A 20,528-nucleotide genomic window follows, 5' to 3' on the forward strand; every position below is an offset into this window, starting at 1 on the left:
TCGTAATGTTAAGAACAGGATATCCCCTCAGTATCTGCTGAGGAGGCTCTTTGGGGAGTTGGAGATGAAGGCTAATGTCCAAAGTCAGGCGAGTTTTAGATTTAGTGCGAGCTGCAGAGACACTCTCACACTTTCACATGAAACACTGGGAACCATGATAGATTCTGATTTCTGCCTCCTTTTGTCCTTCACGACCTTCAGAAATCCAAATTGAGTCATCTTGTTTATGGTCCACAGACACGGGAGTCATCCCGACTGTGAGTGTCGCATTATTTCTCACACCTGTCCGCTGAGCAGGTATGAGAAACAGGAAAACATTAAAGAGCAGAATCGAGCTGAGAAACCAGAAAGTCCTTTCAGATTCAAATCTAGGTTTTTAAAGGCGATCCGGCCAGCAAAGCCGAGTGCTTACAGGAATGATAAAAATCACGTCTAGCGCAAGCAGACAGAAATACAGCCAATCAGAGCAAATGGCTAATGACAGTGTTTAGTCAATTGCATTTGATTACGTCTCTGCAGTGCTGCCAGGTGAAAAATGTCTCCGTGTGTTTATCGATGCATCACGTGACACGTTGGAGGCTGAACATTCTTCAGACATAGTGAACCTGACCTCACTGGTGAAGTTTGAAGCTGCTGGACTTCCTGTCGTCATTTCTGTCTTAATTACTCGGTCGCTCCGCAGGAGCTTCGTCTCTGAATGCTGTCGTCTGTGTTTCAGGGTTTCAGCGAGGCCGCCATCCTTCCACAGAGCCTTCATCTGGAGGAGGAGGAGGAGGAGGAGCCAGAGCTGATCCTGGATGCTCTCCCTCGCTACGCCACCTCCTCTCTGACCTCTGACCTCCGGCCAGAGGAGGAAGGCAGGGAGATGGGTGTTGACGAAGAGGAGGTAGAGCCGGAGGACAGCGTGAGCCCCGCCCCCAGGAAACCCCCACCATCTTGGGAAGAGTGGAAGTTGGCCTCCCTCACCCGAGCTGGGAGGGCAGAGGAGGTGAGTTGATGGCAAGAGGAAGTTTCATTGATGTTGACTCGCTCACACAAAACATGAAGTGAACGGCCGCGAGCGGCGAGGTGTTGGCGGTTACTCATTACCCTGCCTACGGCCCCCATGTTTCCGTGACCGGGGGTGGTGCTGCCTCTGCAGCAACCCCCCCAAAAAACCCAGAAACTGTTCTAAAGCACGACTTTATTGATCTGATGTGTCCGAACTGACCGTTGGCGGTACGGCGGGTTGAGAAGCACTGTTTTTACAGGGGAAAGAGCTGGAGAACTATACGCTCTCCTGACTCCACCTGCACCCAGGTGGTTTTAGGCTCAGACACACCTTATCTCCAGTTTCTTTCATACTGTTCATATTTGGGTATTAATATTTCCAGCATGTTTTCAGTGAGATGATCATTTATTTAGGGCAGCACAGTGGCACAGTGGTTAGCACTGTTGCCGCACAGCAAGAAGGTCCTGAGTTCAATTCCACCATCAGGCCGGGGTCTTTCTGTGTGGAGTTTGCATGTTCTCCCCGTGTTTGCCTGGGTTCCCTCCGGGTACTCCGGCTTCCTCCCACCGTCCAAAGACATGCAGCTTGTGGGGATAGGTTAATTGGAAAATCCAAATTGCCACTAGGTGTGAATGTGCGAGTGAATGTGAGTGTGAATGGTTGTCTGTCCCTGTGTGTTAGCCCTGCGACAGACTGGCGACCTGTCCAGGGTGTACCCCGCCTCTTGCCCTATGACAGCTGGGATAGGCTCCAGCGCCCCCCGCGACCCTGAAAAAGGATAAGCGGCAGTGAATGGATGGGTGAATGGATGGATGGATGAATGGATCATTTATTTATTTAAAGTGAAAACCTGCAACAGAAAAAAATCTTTGTCAGTTATTAACTTAAAAGTAGGAAAAGTTCTGCAGTTTAACATTCGTATGTTCTCTAAAGGCTGATTTCTGCGTGACCTGATGAAGGTCAGTCCTGACATTCTGCTTCTGTATGTATTTGTAGTTATTTGGTGGTTTTTGTCCTCAGGCCTGGAGCAGAGAGATGCAGGAGGAGGAAGACCTGCAGAGATCGGACCATGAAAGCATTGCGTCTGTGGGAAAGCTGATTCTGGGTGAGAGGAGAGCGCCCGAGTCTAAATCATTTTGAAGATCATTTAGACTCGAGATCCATGATCTCTCTTTTTTTCCATCTCATGACCCGGTGAATAGGAACAGGATGTCATTTAAAGAAAATCCACCTAGATCAGGGTCAGCAGTTCTGGAGTTCATGGTGAAGAATGAGGATGAGGTCTTCGCAGTGATAGCAGTACAGGTGTTTGTGTGTGTGTTTCAGGTCTTCCAGACTCCAGAGACAGCGAAGCAGACTCTGAGCTGACTCTGACCGACACTGACACAGAGTGAGTTCCTGCTGCACCTTCATGCTCGCCGTCACTCTTCCTCCTCATACACACTCACTCGCTCAGAGAGTCAGAGGTCTGTTATCGTGCTGTATGTCGTGTTTAAACAGCCATATCTGCTAAGAGAGGCCGGATCTTCTGGAAACAGAAGCTTCGATCATGCCCCAAGTAACGTAAGGTGTCGTCCTCGCTGCTGGGTTAAAGTTGCCCACAGTGCAGAAACCTGCTAACTGTTCGCAGCTCACAAACTTAGACCTCACACACACTCAGTTTCTCCTCCATCAGCTCCTCTCGCATCCCGTCACAGTGCTGTGGCACCCTCTGCTGCTCTCACACTCTAACTGCAGTCTGGTTTCTCCATGAGTCAACTGTTTCCTGCTGTTTTTAATAACATATGGTCAGCGAGCACCCAGCGCTCACTCTCAGCCTCGTTAGTTTAATCCGGATCATCGTGGTCACAAACCAGCCTCAGAGTTTAATCACAGAAACTTCCTGTCTGTGTTTTTTCTTCCCATGGAGATCTGTCAGGAGGATTGATACTGCGAAGAGGAAGAGGCGGAGCCAGGGGGGAGCCTCTCTGCCAATCAGAGGAGGCCACAGGTAGGAGAGCTGCTTCACATTCTGCTGTTTTGAACACAGATGTTAACAAGTAGATGCCTCACATGTGGGTGCGTTTATGTTTAGATTCATCGCTGCTTTGTGTGGTTAAAGTTTGACATGTGTCTGTGGCCCAGCTTCTCACCTGTTCCTGATTTTCAGGCTCGGGTTTTCTTTCTTTCAAAAAGTAGTGTTTGACTGTGGGTCTGTGTTCACAGTGACCTACCTGAAAGAGAGGAGGGGGAGGGACAGGAAACACCTGCCTTCAGCCACTGGGGACCGCCCCGCAGGTAACACACGCGCGCATGCACACACGCGCACGCACGCATGTACATTATGATATCCCAGCAGACTGTGTGCAGGTCAGGTGACCCAGAGAGACTGGTACATTATTCAAACTTCCACCCTCGCTGCTGTGCAGGGTGGAGGTGTGGCCTGAGGAGGGTCAGTCTCTGGGTCTGAGCATCGTCGGAGGTCGCCATGTCATCAAGCGACTGAGGAATGGAGAGGAACTGAAGGGAATCTTCATCAAGCAGGTTTTACCCAACAGCCCCGCCGCCAACACCCACTGTCTGAAGACCGGGGACAAGATCCTGGAGGTAGGGCCTTGTCTAATTCCTGGATCCCTCTATACACACGCGCTAACACACACACACACACACACACACACACACACGCGCGCTACATCCACAATTTACACACATACTGAGACTGAATTTTTCAGAGCGACCTGTTTATGAAGGAAAACACTTTATAAGTAAAAACAGTTTTGTGATTAAAATTTTCATGATGTCTGACCTTCAACTGTGTGTGTGTGTGTGTGTGTGTGTGTGTGTGTGTGTGTGTGTGTGTGTGTGTGTGTGTGTGTGTGTGTGTGTGTGTGTGTGTGTGTGTAAAGGTGTCAGGTGTTGACTTGCGAGCTGCCAGTCACGAGGAGGCGGTCAACACGATCAAATCTGCCCCGAGCCCCGTCGTCTTCATTGTCCAGAGCCTGACAGCGACTCCACGGGTACGCACACACACACACACACACACACACACACACACACACACACACACACACACACACACACACACACACACACACACACACACACACACACACAAATCTGTATGAGGTTCCAAGCTATCAACTTTTGTTAACTGAGCATAGACAGAGGTTTCTGTCTCATAAACGTCAAATACTCCGAAATGTTTGATTCTTCGAGTTTCTGTTTTCACGGTGTGTGTTTAATTGTGTGTGTGTGTGTGTGTGTGTGTGTGTGTGTGTGTGTGTGTGTTTAAATGTGTGTCTTTCAGCCCATGTCTCTGACAGCTTCAACCATCAGCAAATCCCAAATGAAGAGGACGGAGTCTCCGGTAAGAGCTTCACACTCTGTCCATCTGTATTAACGAGGACACACAGAAATGTGTCTGTGAGATTCCCGCACAGCTCAGCAGAAACCAGCAGAGGGCGACACAGCCTCAGCACAAACTGCATCATGTCAGTCCAGAGCTCAGAAATCACATTTAACAGATTAGATCTGCTGCCTTTGGAGACTCAGATAAGATGAGACTGAATTTATTTTTCCCAGGATTCGGAAAATCCATCTTAGAGCAGCCGAAGACGACACGAGCCGTAACGTAATCCTTTACAACATGACAGAAACAACAGAGACGAGTTTAATAAGTAAGAAATGCAACAAAACACTGAGAGCAGCTGAATATGATCCCATAAAACAGCTTAGAATGGGACAAAATAAAAACATCTTACTGACGCGGGCTAACGAAACAAAAGGATTGGCTCTTTCAGTCTGAAATAAGATCTGATGTTTGATGGTGTTTGACCTCAAGCTGCAGACGGGTGCTGCATCCACACAGGGCACGGTCCTGGTCTAAGGATCAGTGTGAGAGGACGTCAAAGTCTCAGCTTCAGCCATGCTTAAACCGCACTCACCATCATACTCCAGTCTTTATCTAACGCCTTTGAGACAGATGGACAGTATAAAGAATCCATAATAAGGCTGGCAGCCTGATTTATAAATATAAAAAGAATGAAATAAACAGCAGCAGAAACTGCACAAGAAAGACAAACTGGAAAAAACAAAAACTGAATTATACAACACAAAGTCTGCTGTGGTAGTAGTAGTTTGACTTTACACGCTGCAGGCGACCTCTACAGTTACTACAGATGAACAACAGGGCTTAGATCAGAGTTTAAACTGAGCCATGCAGCACAGAGCCTAAAGGTTGGAAGTCATATTGGTGGATGCTGATTGTTTCTTGCTCACAGCTGCCATTTAGTTTTACCAGGTTTCCGCGTGTTCCAGGCTCATATCTCACACAGGCCGAGGCTTGTGCACAACCGTCCGCATACTTATGGTCTAGAGCAGGGGTAGGCAATCTCAGTCCATGAGGGCTGGTGTCCCTGCAGGTTTTAGATCTCACCTTGGTCAACACACCTGAATCACATGATTAGTTCGTTACTAGGCCTCTGGAGAACTTCAGGACATGTTGAGGAGCTAATTTAGTCATTTAAATCAGCTGTGTTGGTTCGAGGACACATCTAAAACCTGCAGGGACACTGGCCCTCGTGGACTGAGATTACCCACCCCTGGTCTAGAGCAAGGGTGCGAACTCCAGGCCTCGAGGGCCGGTGTACTGCAGGTTTTAGATCTCACCCTGGGTCAATACACCCGAATCAAATGATTAGTTCATTACCAGGCTTCTGGAGAACTTCCAGACATGTTGAGGGGGTCATTTAGCCGTTTAAATCTGCTGTGTTGGATCAAGGACACATCTAAAACCTGCAGGATGCCGGCCCTCGAGGCCTGGAGTTCGACACCTGTGGTCTAGAGTCTGACTGGAAGTCCACAGAGTCCATGTTTTTATGAATAAATGTGTTTGTTTGCAGAAATCGGAGGTAGTGCTGCCCCCGCCGAGACAGCCCCCACCCTACAGGCCTCCCAGCTACTCAGACAAGGAGCTGAACTCTGACTTGGAGGAGGCCAAAGGTCAGTAACACACAGCAGAATCTGTTACATTGATGTGGTTAAAAGTCGTCTTTATTTTCGATGCTTTGGAGAAATACGTAGTTCCTGTCGGGATTATGAGAAGACTGGGTGGAATCTACAACCACTCCTAAAGATGGATGTTTATCATGAGCTATATTTCTCACTAATGCTCACAGGGATCTTCCAGACTTCTCATTGGTCAGCAGGCAGTGATTTCATGTCTGTCCTCTGTAGCATGTTAGGTCTGCAGTTGTACCGCCTTTATAACACTGAACACACACAAGTAACCCTCTGTATACACAAGCACACCTGCAGCCTGTGCTGGAGGGCTCACACTACCTGACCTTGGGCGGCCGGTCAAAGCCCAATCATCTGTGTTCTCACCGAATTTGTCATATTTTTGAGCTTTCGCAGTCTCAGATCAGCCAATCAGCCAGTGACAGCATGTGACCACAGAGCTGTGGCTGGGGAGAGGGGGGAAGGGGGGAGGTGGAGGGTGAACTCTGTGTGCGTGATGCTGTGAGGACTCGGGTCTCAGAGGAACTGCCGGCACGTGGTTGGGCCGGGTCACTTCCTTCACCCGTCAGAGCGTCACAGCCGGAGAAGAGTTTGATCGGTTATGTCCTGCCTGCCACTTCTTTGCTCAAAGGCACTTCAGCAGCAGTGCAATGAAGCAGAGGATTTAGCTGCGTGCACGCGTCTGAACAGGTTCAGGTAAAAGCTGAAGTAGGAACTCAGCCCATCGCGCTCTCAGCTTCATCTCACATCAGATCACGTCTGTCTGAAGAACGATTACCAGACAATCTGTTTCTGCAGCTGTCACTGAATATCTGACGGGCTTCATTTCATCTCAGATCATCTCCTCGATTTCCGTTCAAGGATCTGTGTCTGAATGTCTGTGTCATGTGTTCCAACAAAACTCAGATTACAGCAAATATCTGAACATCTCAGTTAATCTGGACTTGTTTTATCTCACTTTAACTCACAGAATATTTCACATTGTGTAGTTTTTCTTGCTGAAACTCATTGGGTCTCTTTTTGGATCATGTTCATTTACTTCCTGTGATCTGTGGCACTAATTATTTGAAAGCCTGTTTTTGAGTCTGTTTTCACTTTTGTCTCAGTAAATATACATCATTATCTCACTGTGTGTGTGTGTGTGTGTGTGTGTGTGTTTGTGTTTCTGTTTTTGCAGGCCATGTATGAACCGGCAGGCCCTCCGTCCCGTTCGTGATGTGTTTCAGCACACGCTGGATGATTTTGTTGAGATTTTTGTTGCTCTCGGTTCCTCTCGGTCTTTCCCTCTCTGGGTTTCTGCTGTCTCTGCCTTGCTTTGGTTTGGGTACGTTTGGTTTGCTACGTCTGAGGCGGGCGGACAGGGTTGTCGGCTTTTTCATTCTGACCTCTGGTTTTAATGGGATGTGGGTTTTCTGAGCTGGCATCTCATCTGGGATTAGGGTGGATTAGCTTTTTTGGTCAAAGCTGTTTCCTCTTGACTTCATCTGTCCTTTTAAAGCGTGTCTTCATTTTGGAAGTCTGAGTACATCTTTATCTTGAAACACTAAACTGAATGCTAAAATTCTGCAAGTAAAATCTTTCAATGAATGACACAGAACGTCTTGTTTAAAGAAAAGTGATGTATAAATGAATCAATGTTGTTTGTGTCAGAGATGCAGATTAAGTTTTATATATTAATAAAGTTTCTGTAATACGACTGAATAGTCTCAATAAAATTACCTTTAAAAACAAACACAAACCAAAGTTTCCATCAGCTTCATCTTTAGGGTCTTTGGCGTTAACCAAAACAGAGCTCATGCTTTTAGCGTGTCCTCAGACTTGTGCGTCTCTTGTCTGTGGGATGATGAACTGGTTTGAACCTGGGGAACGTTATGTTCCTTAACCTTCCTTAACCGGTAAAGCTGAGGAAGAGCTAAGTCTGCTGACTTCATCACGTCATTCTCCTGCTCAGTCTAACTTGTCTCAGCCTTTCTGGTTGTTTTTATCAGGTCAGACTCAGAAACCTTTCTCGTTAATCAGTTCTGATTCTGGACTTTCCCCCCCGTTACCACCAACACGTGGTGGCACGTGGGTACGAGTGGCTGTAGGACCGAGTGCCACCAAATTCACAGCAATTTGCCGGATGCATTTCACAGAATTGTTTGCCATGGCTTTCTTCCCTCTGCTTCTACTTGTCACGCTGTTTATTTGGCTATCAAACTGTGAGGTTGTTTCTGACTGAGTCTTTCATGGTATTAAACAAAATAACTCTCATCTGAAGCATAAAATGTTGGATGGCCTGGCATGAATCCTGGATCTTGGTCTGGGACTGGGACCGGAAGTTCAGTCTTTGCTGATCTTTAGCCTGGATGCTGGTCCAGTTCTCCATGTCTGACCCTCATCCTGGGTCGAGTAACTTTCTTTTAGCGTGAACTTGAAAGAAGCTCGTGGTCTTTATTCAGGCCTCTGTGGTCACTAAAGCTCAGTCTTAGGGTAATAAACACTCACCCCTTTTCTCTTTAGGTGCACTTCTCGTGGTCACTGGTATAAATTCTTGGTGCAGCTGTATCCCATTGGTCTCTATCCTGGAATCTAGGACGGTTTGGTTCAGTCTTTCTGACCTTTAACCTGTTCTCTTAGGCCTCAGCCTTGTCTTTGGGACTAGTCAGGCTAGGTGTCTCTGGATTTTACCCTGGTCTGTGTAGGACAGCTGAGTCTTACTTTAGCTTGGACCTGGGATAGCCAATGCCTGGTACCCTTTCGTTCTTCAGAGTGGACTTGTGGACGGAACGGTCCTGTTAACAGGAAACAACATCAGCCTCTGATGACACGTGTTTTCAGTTTGATGGTGATAATCTGACCGAATGAAACTGCCAAATGTTCCATGTTTGGCTTGGGAGACAACGTCTGTCCAGAGGTTTGTGCCAAGTGCAAATTTTACGGCCTGTTGTCCTGTTTTCTGCCAGCTGTCTGATTTGTATATTAGTTGTGGCAAACAGAAATGTCTGAAACACTCGAGTGCGAGGGCAAAGTTTGTGCAGAGCAATGGGTTTCTGGTGAATCTGAGCTTTTTCACTGCAGTCTCATAAGAGTCGGACACAAATACAATAAAGCTTACATGAGCAGGGATGGAAGGAATGATGAATCGGTGGTGCTTTTCTCTCGGGCCACGCCGCTGCCTGCTCTTCTCTCTCGGCTTATTGTCTTATTTATATTCTTGGTGAAACATTATATTGGCTGCTGCAGCAGTAATGAATGATTCAGATCAATTCCACATGCTGTTTCAGGTTGTTTGTCTCGCAGCAGAACGAGCAGCCGAGCAAATATCCTTCATCTTTGCAGCCTCTGAGAAGATTGGTTTTACTGTACAGCGTCAGGGTCAAAGCACGTCATCATGGGGCTGAAAAACTCCATGAATCATGTGTCTGCTGGGATATCTGATGGTAGACTGATTGTGTCGATGCAGAGGAAAATAAATCACCACTGTTACCAAAACCAGCTCCTGTTAGCATCTTACCTACGGCCTGCTTTAAATGAAAGCTTACTCCATCAGCAGGAAAAGCACAGTAGTCTATATAAGCCTTTAAAGCTTGGTGACTGGTCGGGATGGAGAACAGACTTGACATTTGGTTAATCGTGAACAGTTAGTGTGTGCACACAGACTTGTGTACAAAATTAACTAAACACTGTATAAAGGATAGTCGTATGATTCATTGGTTTGTAAGATCCCATTTTTATGTGTGAAGTTGCATTCACAGACACAGATACCTGCTAATCAGCGCTCGGTAACATCCAATCAAATCCTTAAATCTTACTGTGCACCCAAACTTCGCCTTCTTGGAAGGTGTGTTAGTACAGTAACCTCCCAGCAGCTTTGTTATTGGTCAGATAATACCATTAAAATGCTCCAGAAGGCTCCAACAGCACAAACATGCTGCAGAGGTCCAGTTCAGGTGAAGCTAGCATCCACCTCTCGGTTAGAGAAGCCATGCCCCTAGTAATACACACAGTTTGTGTGTCGGGCTGTGAACATGTTAATTCAATCAATTAAATCAATAGTGGCTTAGGAGATGCTTATTAACTAATGTCCACTGAGAGAGAATGCATTTAGTAACCTAATTAATGAAAAGCATCTAAACGCCTAATTTATTATCCCCCCCAAAAATTGGCATCAAACATTTTAGTAATTTTCTGCTTGGCTGAAATCAGTTTTGTGTGAATGTTGTAACCTGTATCGTCAGCTTTTAGCTTGTGCATGAGAGGCTGAATGAAGAAAACAGGCGATATCTGCAGCTTCCACCTGTGCTGCATCACAGCACATTATTCTGCAGGTAGAACACACACTCAGGTGTGTGTGCTGTTTAATATTGTAAAGAAGAGGAGCTCTCTGATGGATGATTGACAGCTCTGTGAGGAGGATTTAAAGGTTAAACAGGGATGAAGGGGGTAAATGGTCAGATTTAAATCACTGATCTGTGGTCTCATCAGCGCTGTGGCAGTTTGATCGATTTAAAACTGCTCCTGAAATTCCAGTTTCAGGATTAAAATGCTTCCTCCACCCAGGAGTAATAACGGGAGGGATGCTTGGCGGCTGTGTTCGTGATGTGAACGCTTGTCTGGCGTTGCGTCTCCTGCAGATTTGTCCCTATCCAGCTGGCCATCATCATCAGTTTCCATGCTCTCTGCTGTGGTTCTTACAGGTTACACAGCAAAACGATGACATGTTGTTCCCCAAATTTGTGCTTAATGCAGCACTTTTCGCAGGCTGGGTCTGCTTTTACTCGGATACTTACAGTCTGGAAGGAAGTGCTGATTACAGGTATGAAAAAAAGAGCCATTCTATAATCCTATTGAAATAAAGTGGATTAGTAAAATTATCCCCACCTCTTCTGTGATTCTACATGGATCCACCCCAAGTCTGAGAGCACCTAATGGACAATAGAAGAGATGGACGTAGCTTGTGCTGAAGTGCCCCAAGCCATTCTTTCTCATCTCCAACAGAGGGCGACTGTGTTTTGTTTTTAAAGTGTGGTCGTAGGGAAGTCTGTTGGAAAGCGGCCATCGGCTCTCCTGCTCTCTAACCCGAGTAAACAGTTTCTCGCCTTTTAAATGAAACATCATGTTTGTTTTATGATTCTCCGTCCTGTTAAAGTCAGACAGACATGGCGTCCTCTGTTTCTCAGTCAGTGACAAAAACTCTCTCGACTGTAATGTTTCACCAAGTCTTCACCACAAAATATGCTGGTTAACATCACGGGGATGTAAGATCAGTCCTCACAATAGACTCTAAGCTTATGTCCCCATGTTGTTAGTAATACGAGTATTACTAACAACAATATGCTACTGTTTTTACATTTAGCATATTGTAGCTACAGGATAGGGATGTAAGAATGTTAAAATGTGCTGATGGCTATTGTTGGTCTCTTTCACAGCAACAGGAAGAACGGTGTAAATCATATCACTTTTTGATTAAACCAACAAGCTTGTCTTGAATTACACAGGCCTCATAACAGGTCTTTCACTTCCTGGTCAGTCTGCGGAAGTTGTCGATGGCTTTAAGTATCTGGGAACAAGTTTACTTGATGACAAGTTTAGTTTTATGTTGACTCTGTTTGCAAAAAAGCTCATCAGAGATTGTGGGACGACGCTATAGGATGCCTCTAGCTAGCAAAAAGGAATCATTTGTGCCGAGAACAGTCAGTGTGCTGTGTAATAAGATGCTGGGATGTGTTTCTCTTGTTGTTGTATTGAAGTTTTGTATGTGTGTATGTATGATTGTGGGTTGATATGAAGTGATTTGATTGATTTGTTTATCACTTTGTGAACCAAAGACAATTTTCCATTCATGTGGATAATAAAGTTATTTTATTCTATTCTCGCTGATGCGGGGCGAGATTTCACTTCATATCTTAGAATGAACCAGAATCTGAGCCTGGTTCTGCCAGAGGCTTCTTCCTGTTAAAAGGGAGTTTTTCCTTCCCACTGTCGCCAAAGTGCTCGCTCATAGCGGGTCATATGATTGTTGGGTTTTCTCTGAATGTATTATTTTTAGGGTCTACCTTACAATATAAAGTGTCTAGAGGTGACTGTTGTTGTGATTTGGCGCTGTATAAATAAAATTGAAAGTAATCCATACCTGCAGCATAGCAATGTCTGACCTCCAGCTGTGGACGGATCAGTTCAGATGTTCTCTCAGCTGAAGTTTAGTCCTCCTTCAGAGAGTGTTTGACTCCACCCTTAACACAGTTTAAGCCTCATCCTCCATCTTGTTTCTGCTAAAATGTTTATAGGAACCTAACCACAGCTTTCAGTGAATGAAAGTTGGTGACATCAGACTGAACAGCAGGTTTGATCCTGAACATTACAGTGGCCGGGGTGACCTTTGTTCTAAAACCAGCAGCCTCTGTGAACATCAGCATGTCAGAGCTGCAGCCATCGCTGAAACGTTCGCAGAAATCTGTCTGACATGCCCTGATTTTATCTGTTCCTCAGAGGATGAACTCGCAGGACAAATTTTGCACATCATCACTTCATCAGCAGACGAACCATGGATAGGCCACTCACACCACACCTTCATGTGTGGTGTGAGTGGTGAGGGTCTGCCCGCTGTCAGCAGTATTTGGGTTAAACTGTTCTGTGGATGTCAATCTGTATTCACAGCCACTCCAAAAGTAATTAAATCAGTTGAAAGTTGATTGAGTCTGTGGGGAAAGTGGGTCATTGCAGCAGCAGACAGTAACAGGACCAACAGAGTATAAATAGAAACTGAGCCGAAACAAGCATCGCACACTCTGATCTAAAACTGCTGTGAAAGTATGGAGGACGAGGAATGTGACAATAAGATCTTATCTGCAGTTTACTGTTGAGGCTTTCTGCAGTGGTGTGTAGTGTCCAAAAACTCCAACCTCGTTTGTTCAGACCTTCGGTTTATGAAAGTCCTAAAGGGGAGGAGTTAAAGCAGCATGATACCCAGTATGAGAGAAAGAACTGTGAAGCATGCAGAGCGACTCGGAGAGAGTCCGGAGTTAAAAACGCGCAGCTGGGCGTCAAACGGTCTGACCACCGACCATTTTACATAGAGTGAGTGTGTGTGTGTGTGTGTGTGTGTGTGGTGGTGATGGGGTGGGGGTCTTAATTTGGGCCGCTTCCTCGCCTCAGACAGTTTGATGGCTTGGTTGCATTTGATTTGTAAGTCATGTCAACTTGGAGGGGAGGCGCTAGCCTGAATGGCGATAAAGAGACTGTCTGAACTCTCTCTGTGTGTGTGTGTGTGTGTGTGTGTGTACACGTACACACATGTGCAATATCTGTGTGTGGGTGTGTTCGTGGGTGTGTGTTGGATCAATGAGCTATCATAATAGAAGAGTTGGCTGCATACATCCGCTCCCTGCAGACTGTAACAACACACTGCTCTGTGTGTGTGTGTGTGTGTGTGTGTGTGTGTGTGTGTCCCAGCTTCCTGTCCTCATATAGCCTCCACCCCCAGCCTCTTTGATTGCCTCAACATTCATAAACACAGTCATCATGTTGGTATCAAGTGCATCATTTAGAGCCTGCTTGTGTTAATTATGCATATCTTCAAAGCTGTAGTTTCTCAGGCATGGTTTGAAAGCCTTGCAGGAATTCCAGGAGTCCTGGAGCTGGGCTGGGAACATTTAAGGAGGTCCTTTGAGCCTTTATGAAGGTTTAGACCGTGGTTTGAAGGGAGCTGTTAGAGAGTTCAAAGTCAACTTTAAAAAGGATCTACTTGTCCAGAATTGAGAGTTAACTAAAGGAGAGTCCAGAGGTCCCACTAGAGCCCTTTGTGATTCATGATGTGGTTCCAATAGGTTCAAAATAGGTCATTCTGGGCACCATTGACCACGTTTAATGCTTTTAGTAATAAAGCAGGAATATGAGGTAGCTACTTCTTTAGGTCTTTATGGAGGTTAAAAATTCTCCAGGCATTGTTGAGTCATGTGTCATTGAACAGCTCCAGAGATGGTTAAAGATGCTGAAGGTTCTTAAGAAAGACCAAGAATGTCCGAACCATAATGTTCAAGGGCTGTGTAGACCTCACAGACGAGCCTGGTACAGGGCAGGGTGGGGTATAAGACCATTTTTAAGTTTTTGAGTGTTCCAGCAGCTTCAGTGATGTAAAGATTGAGAACCAGCGGCACTCTTCAGAGTCAGCTGATCGAGCAAAATGAGGAATGGACCAAAAACTTCCTACCTGAGGAAAAAGAGCATGGACACAGGACGAGACTAAGAACGAATTACTGAATATCCATCCATCAGCTATAAAACAGTGATGAGTCTTTGGCTGTTGATCCCAATCATTACAATCCAACAGAGCTGGTGAATCTGTGAGAACCTGCTGGAAGGACCATCTCTGCCACTCTTCATCAACCACATCGTCATGGTGCAGTAGTTGGACTGATCTGAGGCACCAACTGAACTCTTCTCATCCCAGCAAAGAGAGACAGCGGCAGGTTCTTGCTGTAGGGTCCGCCAGAGTGTCAGCCTATGAGCTGATGACTTCACTGTCCAGCCTCTGTCCACTTCACACCATCAATTAAAAGGTCCGATGCCCGTCCTTCATAGTTCTGACTGGTTATAACTGACTGCTGCTTTCTCCACGCCAGAGTTTCAAGAAATATGGAAAAATTCTAAAAACATGTTCAGTTTTCCATCCCAGTTATTGAGGGATCAGTTTGTGTAGAAATGATCATTAAAGATGAAAAATAGAACTGTGCTGATTACTTTCTGAAGCAAGTGTAAATTAAGGGCTGTGACGACTAATGTGTGCGAGGCACCAATGAACGTCTTTACCAGGAGGAGCGCTAATGGAGAACGAAGAGGAGAAAAGGATAGGAGAGAAAAATGCACAGGAGAGGAGGAGGAGGGAGAGGGGTAAGGAAAGGTAGAGCAGCAGCAGGAGGAGGAGGGTGAAGGGAGAGGGAGAGCCAGGGATGAGGAGAGGGAGTAATCGAGGTTGGAGTGTATAACAGAGCTGTACGTCGCTCTCAGCCTCAGCATCACAGCAGCCAGCTCTCTCTCTCTCACACACACATCACATTTTCTGGAGATCAGAGCGCCACAGCAGAGCTGAAACTGAGACGGCACACACACACACAGACACACACTCTCTGCCGTACATGTGGATTTATCTCTGCGTGTGAAGACTGAAGTATGGACCATGTTGCCTCCGGGTTAGTATGCGCTCTCACTCTGTGTGTGTGTGTGTGTGTTCTAGTGGATTATCAAGCGTCTGTCAGAGCTGAGTTATGAGACGGCTCATTGTGTGTGTGTGTGTGTGTTTGTTTTCCTACCTGATCCCTGTCAACATATCGAGTAGAGGTCACCTTTAACCTGTGTGCATGTGTCTGCACACAATCAGGTGGGGAAAGACAAATCATGTGTGTGCTGCATTATTTTGGTGTGTGTGTGAGAGAGAGAGACAGAGAGAGAGACAGAGAGAGAGACAGCAGCACTTTTACCTATGATGTATTTTGCTGTGTATGTGGTGCTGACAGGCATGGGCTTGCGCTTGGGTTCCCCAGGTGGTGCTGCATCAGTATCAGGACCACAAAGTGTGGCTCTGAGCTGCACCATGACCAATGATAATAAATGCATCCATCACATGTGTCAGGTCACATGGTTGTCCCGGCAAGCGTTCTGTTTCTGCTGCGTGGAGCTCGGTCTGGAGGCAGAAGGCAGCGTACACCATCCTGCCAAAAGTATTCGCTTGTCTGCCTTCACAGTGTGCGAAACTGACTGACCTCCCATTCTTAATCCACACAGTTTAAAATGATGTTGGCCCTTTGCAGCTGTAACAGTTTAAGCTCTTCAGACAAATCTTCACGCAGATTTAAGAACAGAACAGATTTAAGCTGCAGGTCAGTCAAGTTCTTCACACCAGAAAGGGGGCATCCCCAAACTGTTCCCAAAAAGTATGTTGAAGCATGAAGAGTTCCTTTCACTGGAACTAAGGGGTGGAGCGCGACTCGTGGAAAACACCCCACACCATAATCCCCCCTCCACCAAACTTTACGCTTGGCACAGTGCAGTCAGACAAGTACCGTTGTGCTGGCAACCACAAACCCAGAATCATCCATCAGAGACGCGTGATTGGTCACTCCAGAGAACGTCTCCATACACCACTGCAGAGGCGAGCAGCTGGAGACAAACAACAGGCACATGAACGTCCACACGGATCTTAACGCTAACCGTGCAATAACGAAGTTTACGTCACTTTCTGCTTCCGGGCGCATGGAAGCAGAAAGTATCATCCCTGCTTCAGACCTCAGAGGGTTAAAAGAGGTCCTTATAAGATTTTGCGCTGTGAATGACTTTGGCTTTGCATGTTTCATCTAATCTCATCACATGTCCTACATTTTATCCATCTAATTGCATCTATTCTATTTTTTAATAGCTGTTATCAAAACCACCAGTAAAAATGATGGGGAAAATATATCCACCACCATCCCAACCAGTTGTGCCAGATAGCAGCCGCTCCCTGATCCTGGTTTTAGTGGATGTCATGTTTTGTTAAAGGGAGTTCTTCCTTCCCACCATCACCATGTGCTGTTCATGGGCCCTCCCTCTAATATTATTTTGTTTTTATTTTACAGCATGTTGGGGCGACTGTTGATGTAAAATGGCGCTATAGAAATTAAACTGAATTTAATTCAAATATAAAAACACTGTAGTGTTCCTACAAGACTCCTAGAAAAGTATAGTTCCATCCATCCATCCACCCACCTACTTTATAGCTTATCCAGTTCTCGGTCGGGACAGCAGGAATATAATTTAATGACGTTTTGTCAGATCTGCTTTACACACATGCTGGCATCAGTACCTTGATGCACCAACTGTGGAAACACCAGCAGCTGAGATAACCATCCAGTACGTCCATGTTAGGAGGCTGGAGTGAAGCATCGGCGTAGACTGCAGTTTGTGTCCTGTATCTGTTTGTTTTCTCTTCTGTTTCCCCCTTTGACTTCGTCTTGGTGATTTTGTTTAGGGACTCAAAAGTACCTGGTTGGGTTTGTGCCAGTCCATCTCAGGGCTACCACAGAGAGACGTGTAATCATCAGATTAACATAACATGCACACGTTTGGATCTTAGGAGGCTCATTTTGCTGAGAAACTGGACTCAGCCGGGGGATCGTGTTTTGTTCCCAGCCCTCAGCCACATCTCCAAGGTGTTCTGAGTCTGCTTTTAAACGATATGAGCCAGTCGGCTGTAAAATATTATAATATTATGTGTGACAGAAAAAAAAAAAACCCTAAAATATAGAAATGAGAGCTTTCAGAACTCTGGGAAAGCAGTCTAAGCTTTGTGGGGTCTTGTCTTTGAACTACATGCCTTCATTTACTGAAAGGAGCTACCTCAGGTGTTAAAGCAGATGTTAATCAATAACACAGACTAACGGAAAACTGGTTTCTGTGTCTCTCAGGTCTGCATGTTGCTAGCACCGGGATCTCTTCACTGGTTTATGATAACAAATAGAAACAAACTCAACTTTAATCCACCGTCAGTCTTGCTTACAGAGGTGCTCCAGAGCAGCCAATCACCTTCACAGCGTGTGCTCCATCGACCCTTTTCTCAGCAGAGCAACTGGGCTGTCAGCGCCGCTGTAATTTATGACGTTAATGTTGGCTGCGTCCCGTTTAGCTTTGCCTGTTTTTCAGGTCCTGCTAGCTCGAATGTGAGGTACTGTGTCACATCGTGCTGCTTAGGTTAGAAGACGATGTGAGCCGTGCAGGGGTGCACAGCCTCATCTCAGACACACACACTGATCTGTGTGTGATGTTTAATCGTGTGTCAGTGTGGATACGTCCTCGATTGTGTGTTGTCCTTAAATCATCGTCTTTGAGCAGAGATGTGTTGTTGCTAACTGGACTGGTCCAGGCAGATTAATGTGTGCTTGTATTGCTCATGCTGTGGGGACTGGACTTCCTTTTAGAGACAAACTGGTCGCTGTACTTTAAATCATTACGTTTTGTGGTGATGAGCTGGTTTAAGGGTTGAGTAATTCTGCAGTAAATGAATGTAAGTCGATGTGATGTCCCCTGAAGTGATGAAAATGGGACGGTGTGTGTGCAGCAGGCTGAGCTGTTGCATTGCAGTGACCTCCAGGAGCTACTGCAGCACTGATGCACACAGCTTGAAGGAGGACGCTCTCTGCAGCTTTAGTGTCTTTCTTAAACTGCTTTCAGCATCCCATCTCAGACATTAGAGGTGATAGTGCTGCTTTATAAGCCATTAAAAGGGCCGCTGGTTTTAAGACACAGCATTATTGTCCCTAATGGTTTTATTCAGACGGGCTATGGCTATTAGGAAAGAGCCACTCGATAGCCGTCTCTAATGAGCACGAACAGACAATAGAGGAAGTCATATACAGGATTCAAAGCTACATCTGATGTAAATGTGGCCTGTTTACTCTTACAGGTCGTTAGGGTGTTTGAGGGAAAGTGTTAAAGAGCTTTCCACACAGGCAGAGGCCAGCAGCAGAGCACCAACCAGAGGCTATCAAATGCCAGCAAGTTTCAAAGAAGACGGCCAAACTGATGGTTGCCAACGGCTCCCATGGCTGCTTTTGAACAGCTGGCAGCATAAAGTTCACTATATGTAATAAAAGCACACTGTGAGTGCATCGTTAAAGCTGTGCTGTTCTCAGAAAAGCCAAAATCAGGTCTGGACTTTGTAGTTTGTTCAGTCTAAATCAAACCTGGTCAGGCTGCTTTTTTCCGGTGTGTAAAAAATCGGTTGATGGTAGCAGATACTTTAGCTCAGGCTGGTGTGGCTGTGCACGCTTGATCTCATCTCAGAAGCTGAGCAGGGTCGGGCCTGGTTGGTAGTTGGAGCTGGAAATACCAGCCTGTCTCTGAGATGGCCGTCCATCCCTGAGCCTGGTTCTGCCGGAGGTTTCTTCCTCCCCACTGTCGCCAAGTGCTTAGGGGCGTCTGTATGTTGGGGTTCCTCTGTATGATTGTAGGTTCTTTACCTCACATTATATTGAGTGCTGTATAAATAAAATTGAATGAAACTGTTAAGAGCTGCAGAGCTACACAGCAGGTTAGATATGTTAAAGTTTTAACATGGGATTGCTGCCTCTGCTGGACACTAGAGGGTTTGGCTTCCTGTTTAAGGTTTGGACTTTCATAATTGATCGGAACAGTGTGTTGCTTATCCATCCGTGAAGCTGCATTATTCATTTTTAGTTTTGTTTAGCTCCAAACTGTAAAACGTCCACTTAGATTTAAAGTCTGAGTCAGAGCATTTTCTTTGTGGATGTTGTCATGTCCACAGTCAGGTGGATTCAGGAACAACGCGGGAGCTTGGCAGGGAGTCGGGCTTTGTGCATCTTCATTTCCAGCAGCTTTTCCACCTGAGTTCAGCCTCACGCGGGTATCCCTGTTTCCAGCACACATCCCGTTACTGGCCCATTATCAGCACAAACACACTCCTGCTCGTGCGTGACGCATCAAAGCCAGGAGAAGCTGCTGCAGCCGTCTGTCTGTCTGTCTGTCCCAGAGGGCACTGGAATAAATCAGCTGATGGCGTTTCCTGCTTTTAATGCCAGACCTTTGAAGTGTTCAGGTGGAACTGAGCCTCAGCAGTTTGTATTATTGGGTTTTTATCTTTATTGACAGCTGATCATGGACAGGGACAGGAGAGGTCTGTGATGTGTAAAAACAGTAAACAGTTTGAACATCCTCAGCACAGATTTAAGACGATACTTCTTTTCTGCTTGGACAGAAAACACGATGATAAATAATCACAGAAACATATTTAACATGGAGTCCTTTCCTCCGGCATCTCATTTCTGTGTCTGTGGCGTTGAATCGTGAAGCAGGTTTTGATCATGCAGAGGCCTGGGTGTACATGCAGAGGCCTGCTGGAGTTTATGCTCCACCTCCTTTTCATTTACCTCCTGTTTTATTTTGAAGGTTAGCTCATCAGGTGGATTTCTCTGCTTGATAAGGGTCTGATGGACTTCACCCGTCTCTAGTGTTTGAGTGGGTCTTTCTGTGGCTCGCTCTCTCTTCCTGTGAGCAGAGGAAGTGATGAAGCCAAGCAAAAGGCCTTTTAACCAGATGGGCATCGGTGATTCAGGTCCATCGTTTTAAAGTGGTGCCAGTTAATCATGACGTTTGGCGCAGAGTTATCAGTCCTTTGTTTGCTTATAGCCCAGCTGGATTTTATGATCTCTGCAGTCACAAGAGCTCAGTGAGGTTAAATAGAACATGTGGCTGAATGTTGACGTTTCTGTCTTTGGTGGAAACCTGATGTCATTCATGGATTCAGGTGGTGATTCACCTGAAATCTACATGAATGATGTGTGTATGGTTGGTTGGCATTAGTTTGATTGATGTGTTATGTGTCGCTCAGTTGCAGAAGCTGTACTTCAGCTCATATGTTAGACAGACACGATTCTAACGTACAGAAATAAAACTCAGTCTTTCATATCGTTCTCTCTTTGAATTTCTTTATTTTCTGTTTGTCAGCCTTGAGAAACTTGTGCACGTTAAACTGGGTTAGGCGAACACGTAAAGACTAAAGAAGCTTAAC

At 45.9% G+C, this 20,528-nt stretch overlaps 1 protein-coding gene across 13 annotated transcripts in view; it reads left to right on the forward strand.

Moving 5' to 3' along the window:
- patj (PATJ crumbs cell polarity complex component) overlaps window positions 1–20,528 on the forward strand; it is an 83,381-nt gene that overhangs the window by 31,336 nt on the left and 31,517 nt on the right. For all 13 annotated transcript variants that reach the window (XM_019351410.2, XM_019351408.2, XM_019351407.2 and 10 more), the window contains 9 exons: window positions 719–988; window positions 2,012–2,096; window positions 2,318–2,381; window positions 2,901–2,981; window positions 3,197–3,268; window positions 3,400–3,577; window positions 3,877–3,987; window positions 4,278–4,337; window positions 5,872–5,971. In XM_019351410.2, the coding sequence (XP_019206955.1) occupies window positions 719–988; window positions 2,012–2,096; window positions 2,318–2,381; window positions 2,901–2,981; window positions 3,197–3,268; window positions 3,400–3,577; window positions 3,877–3,987; window positions 4,278–4,337; window positions 5,872–5,971 (1,021 nt within the window). The remainder of the gene's footprint in view (window positions 1–718; window positions 989–2,011; window positions 2,097–2,317; window positions 2,382–2,900; window positions 2,982–3,196; window positions 3,269–3,399; window positions 3,578–3,876; window positions 3,988–4,277; window positions 4,338–5,871; window positions 5,972–20,528) is intronic.

Source organism: Oreochromis niloticus, linkage group LG23, assembly GCF_001858045.2.
Source record: "Oreochromis niloticus isolate F11D_XX linkage group LG23, O_niloticus_UMD_NMBU, whole genome shotgun sequence".
Lineage (NCBI taxonomy): Eukaryota > Metazoa > Chordata > Actinopteri > Cichliformes > Cichlidae > Oreochromis > Oreochromis niloticus.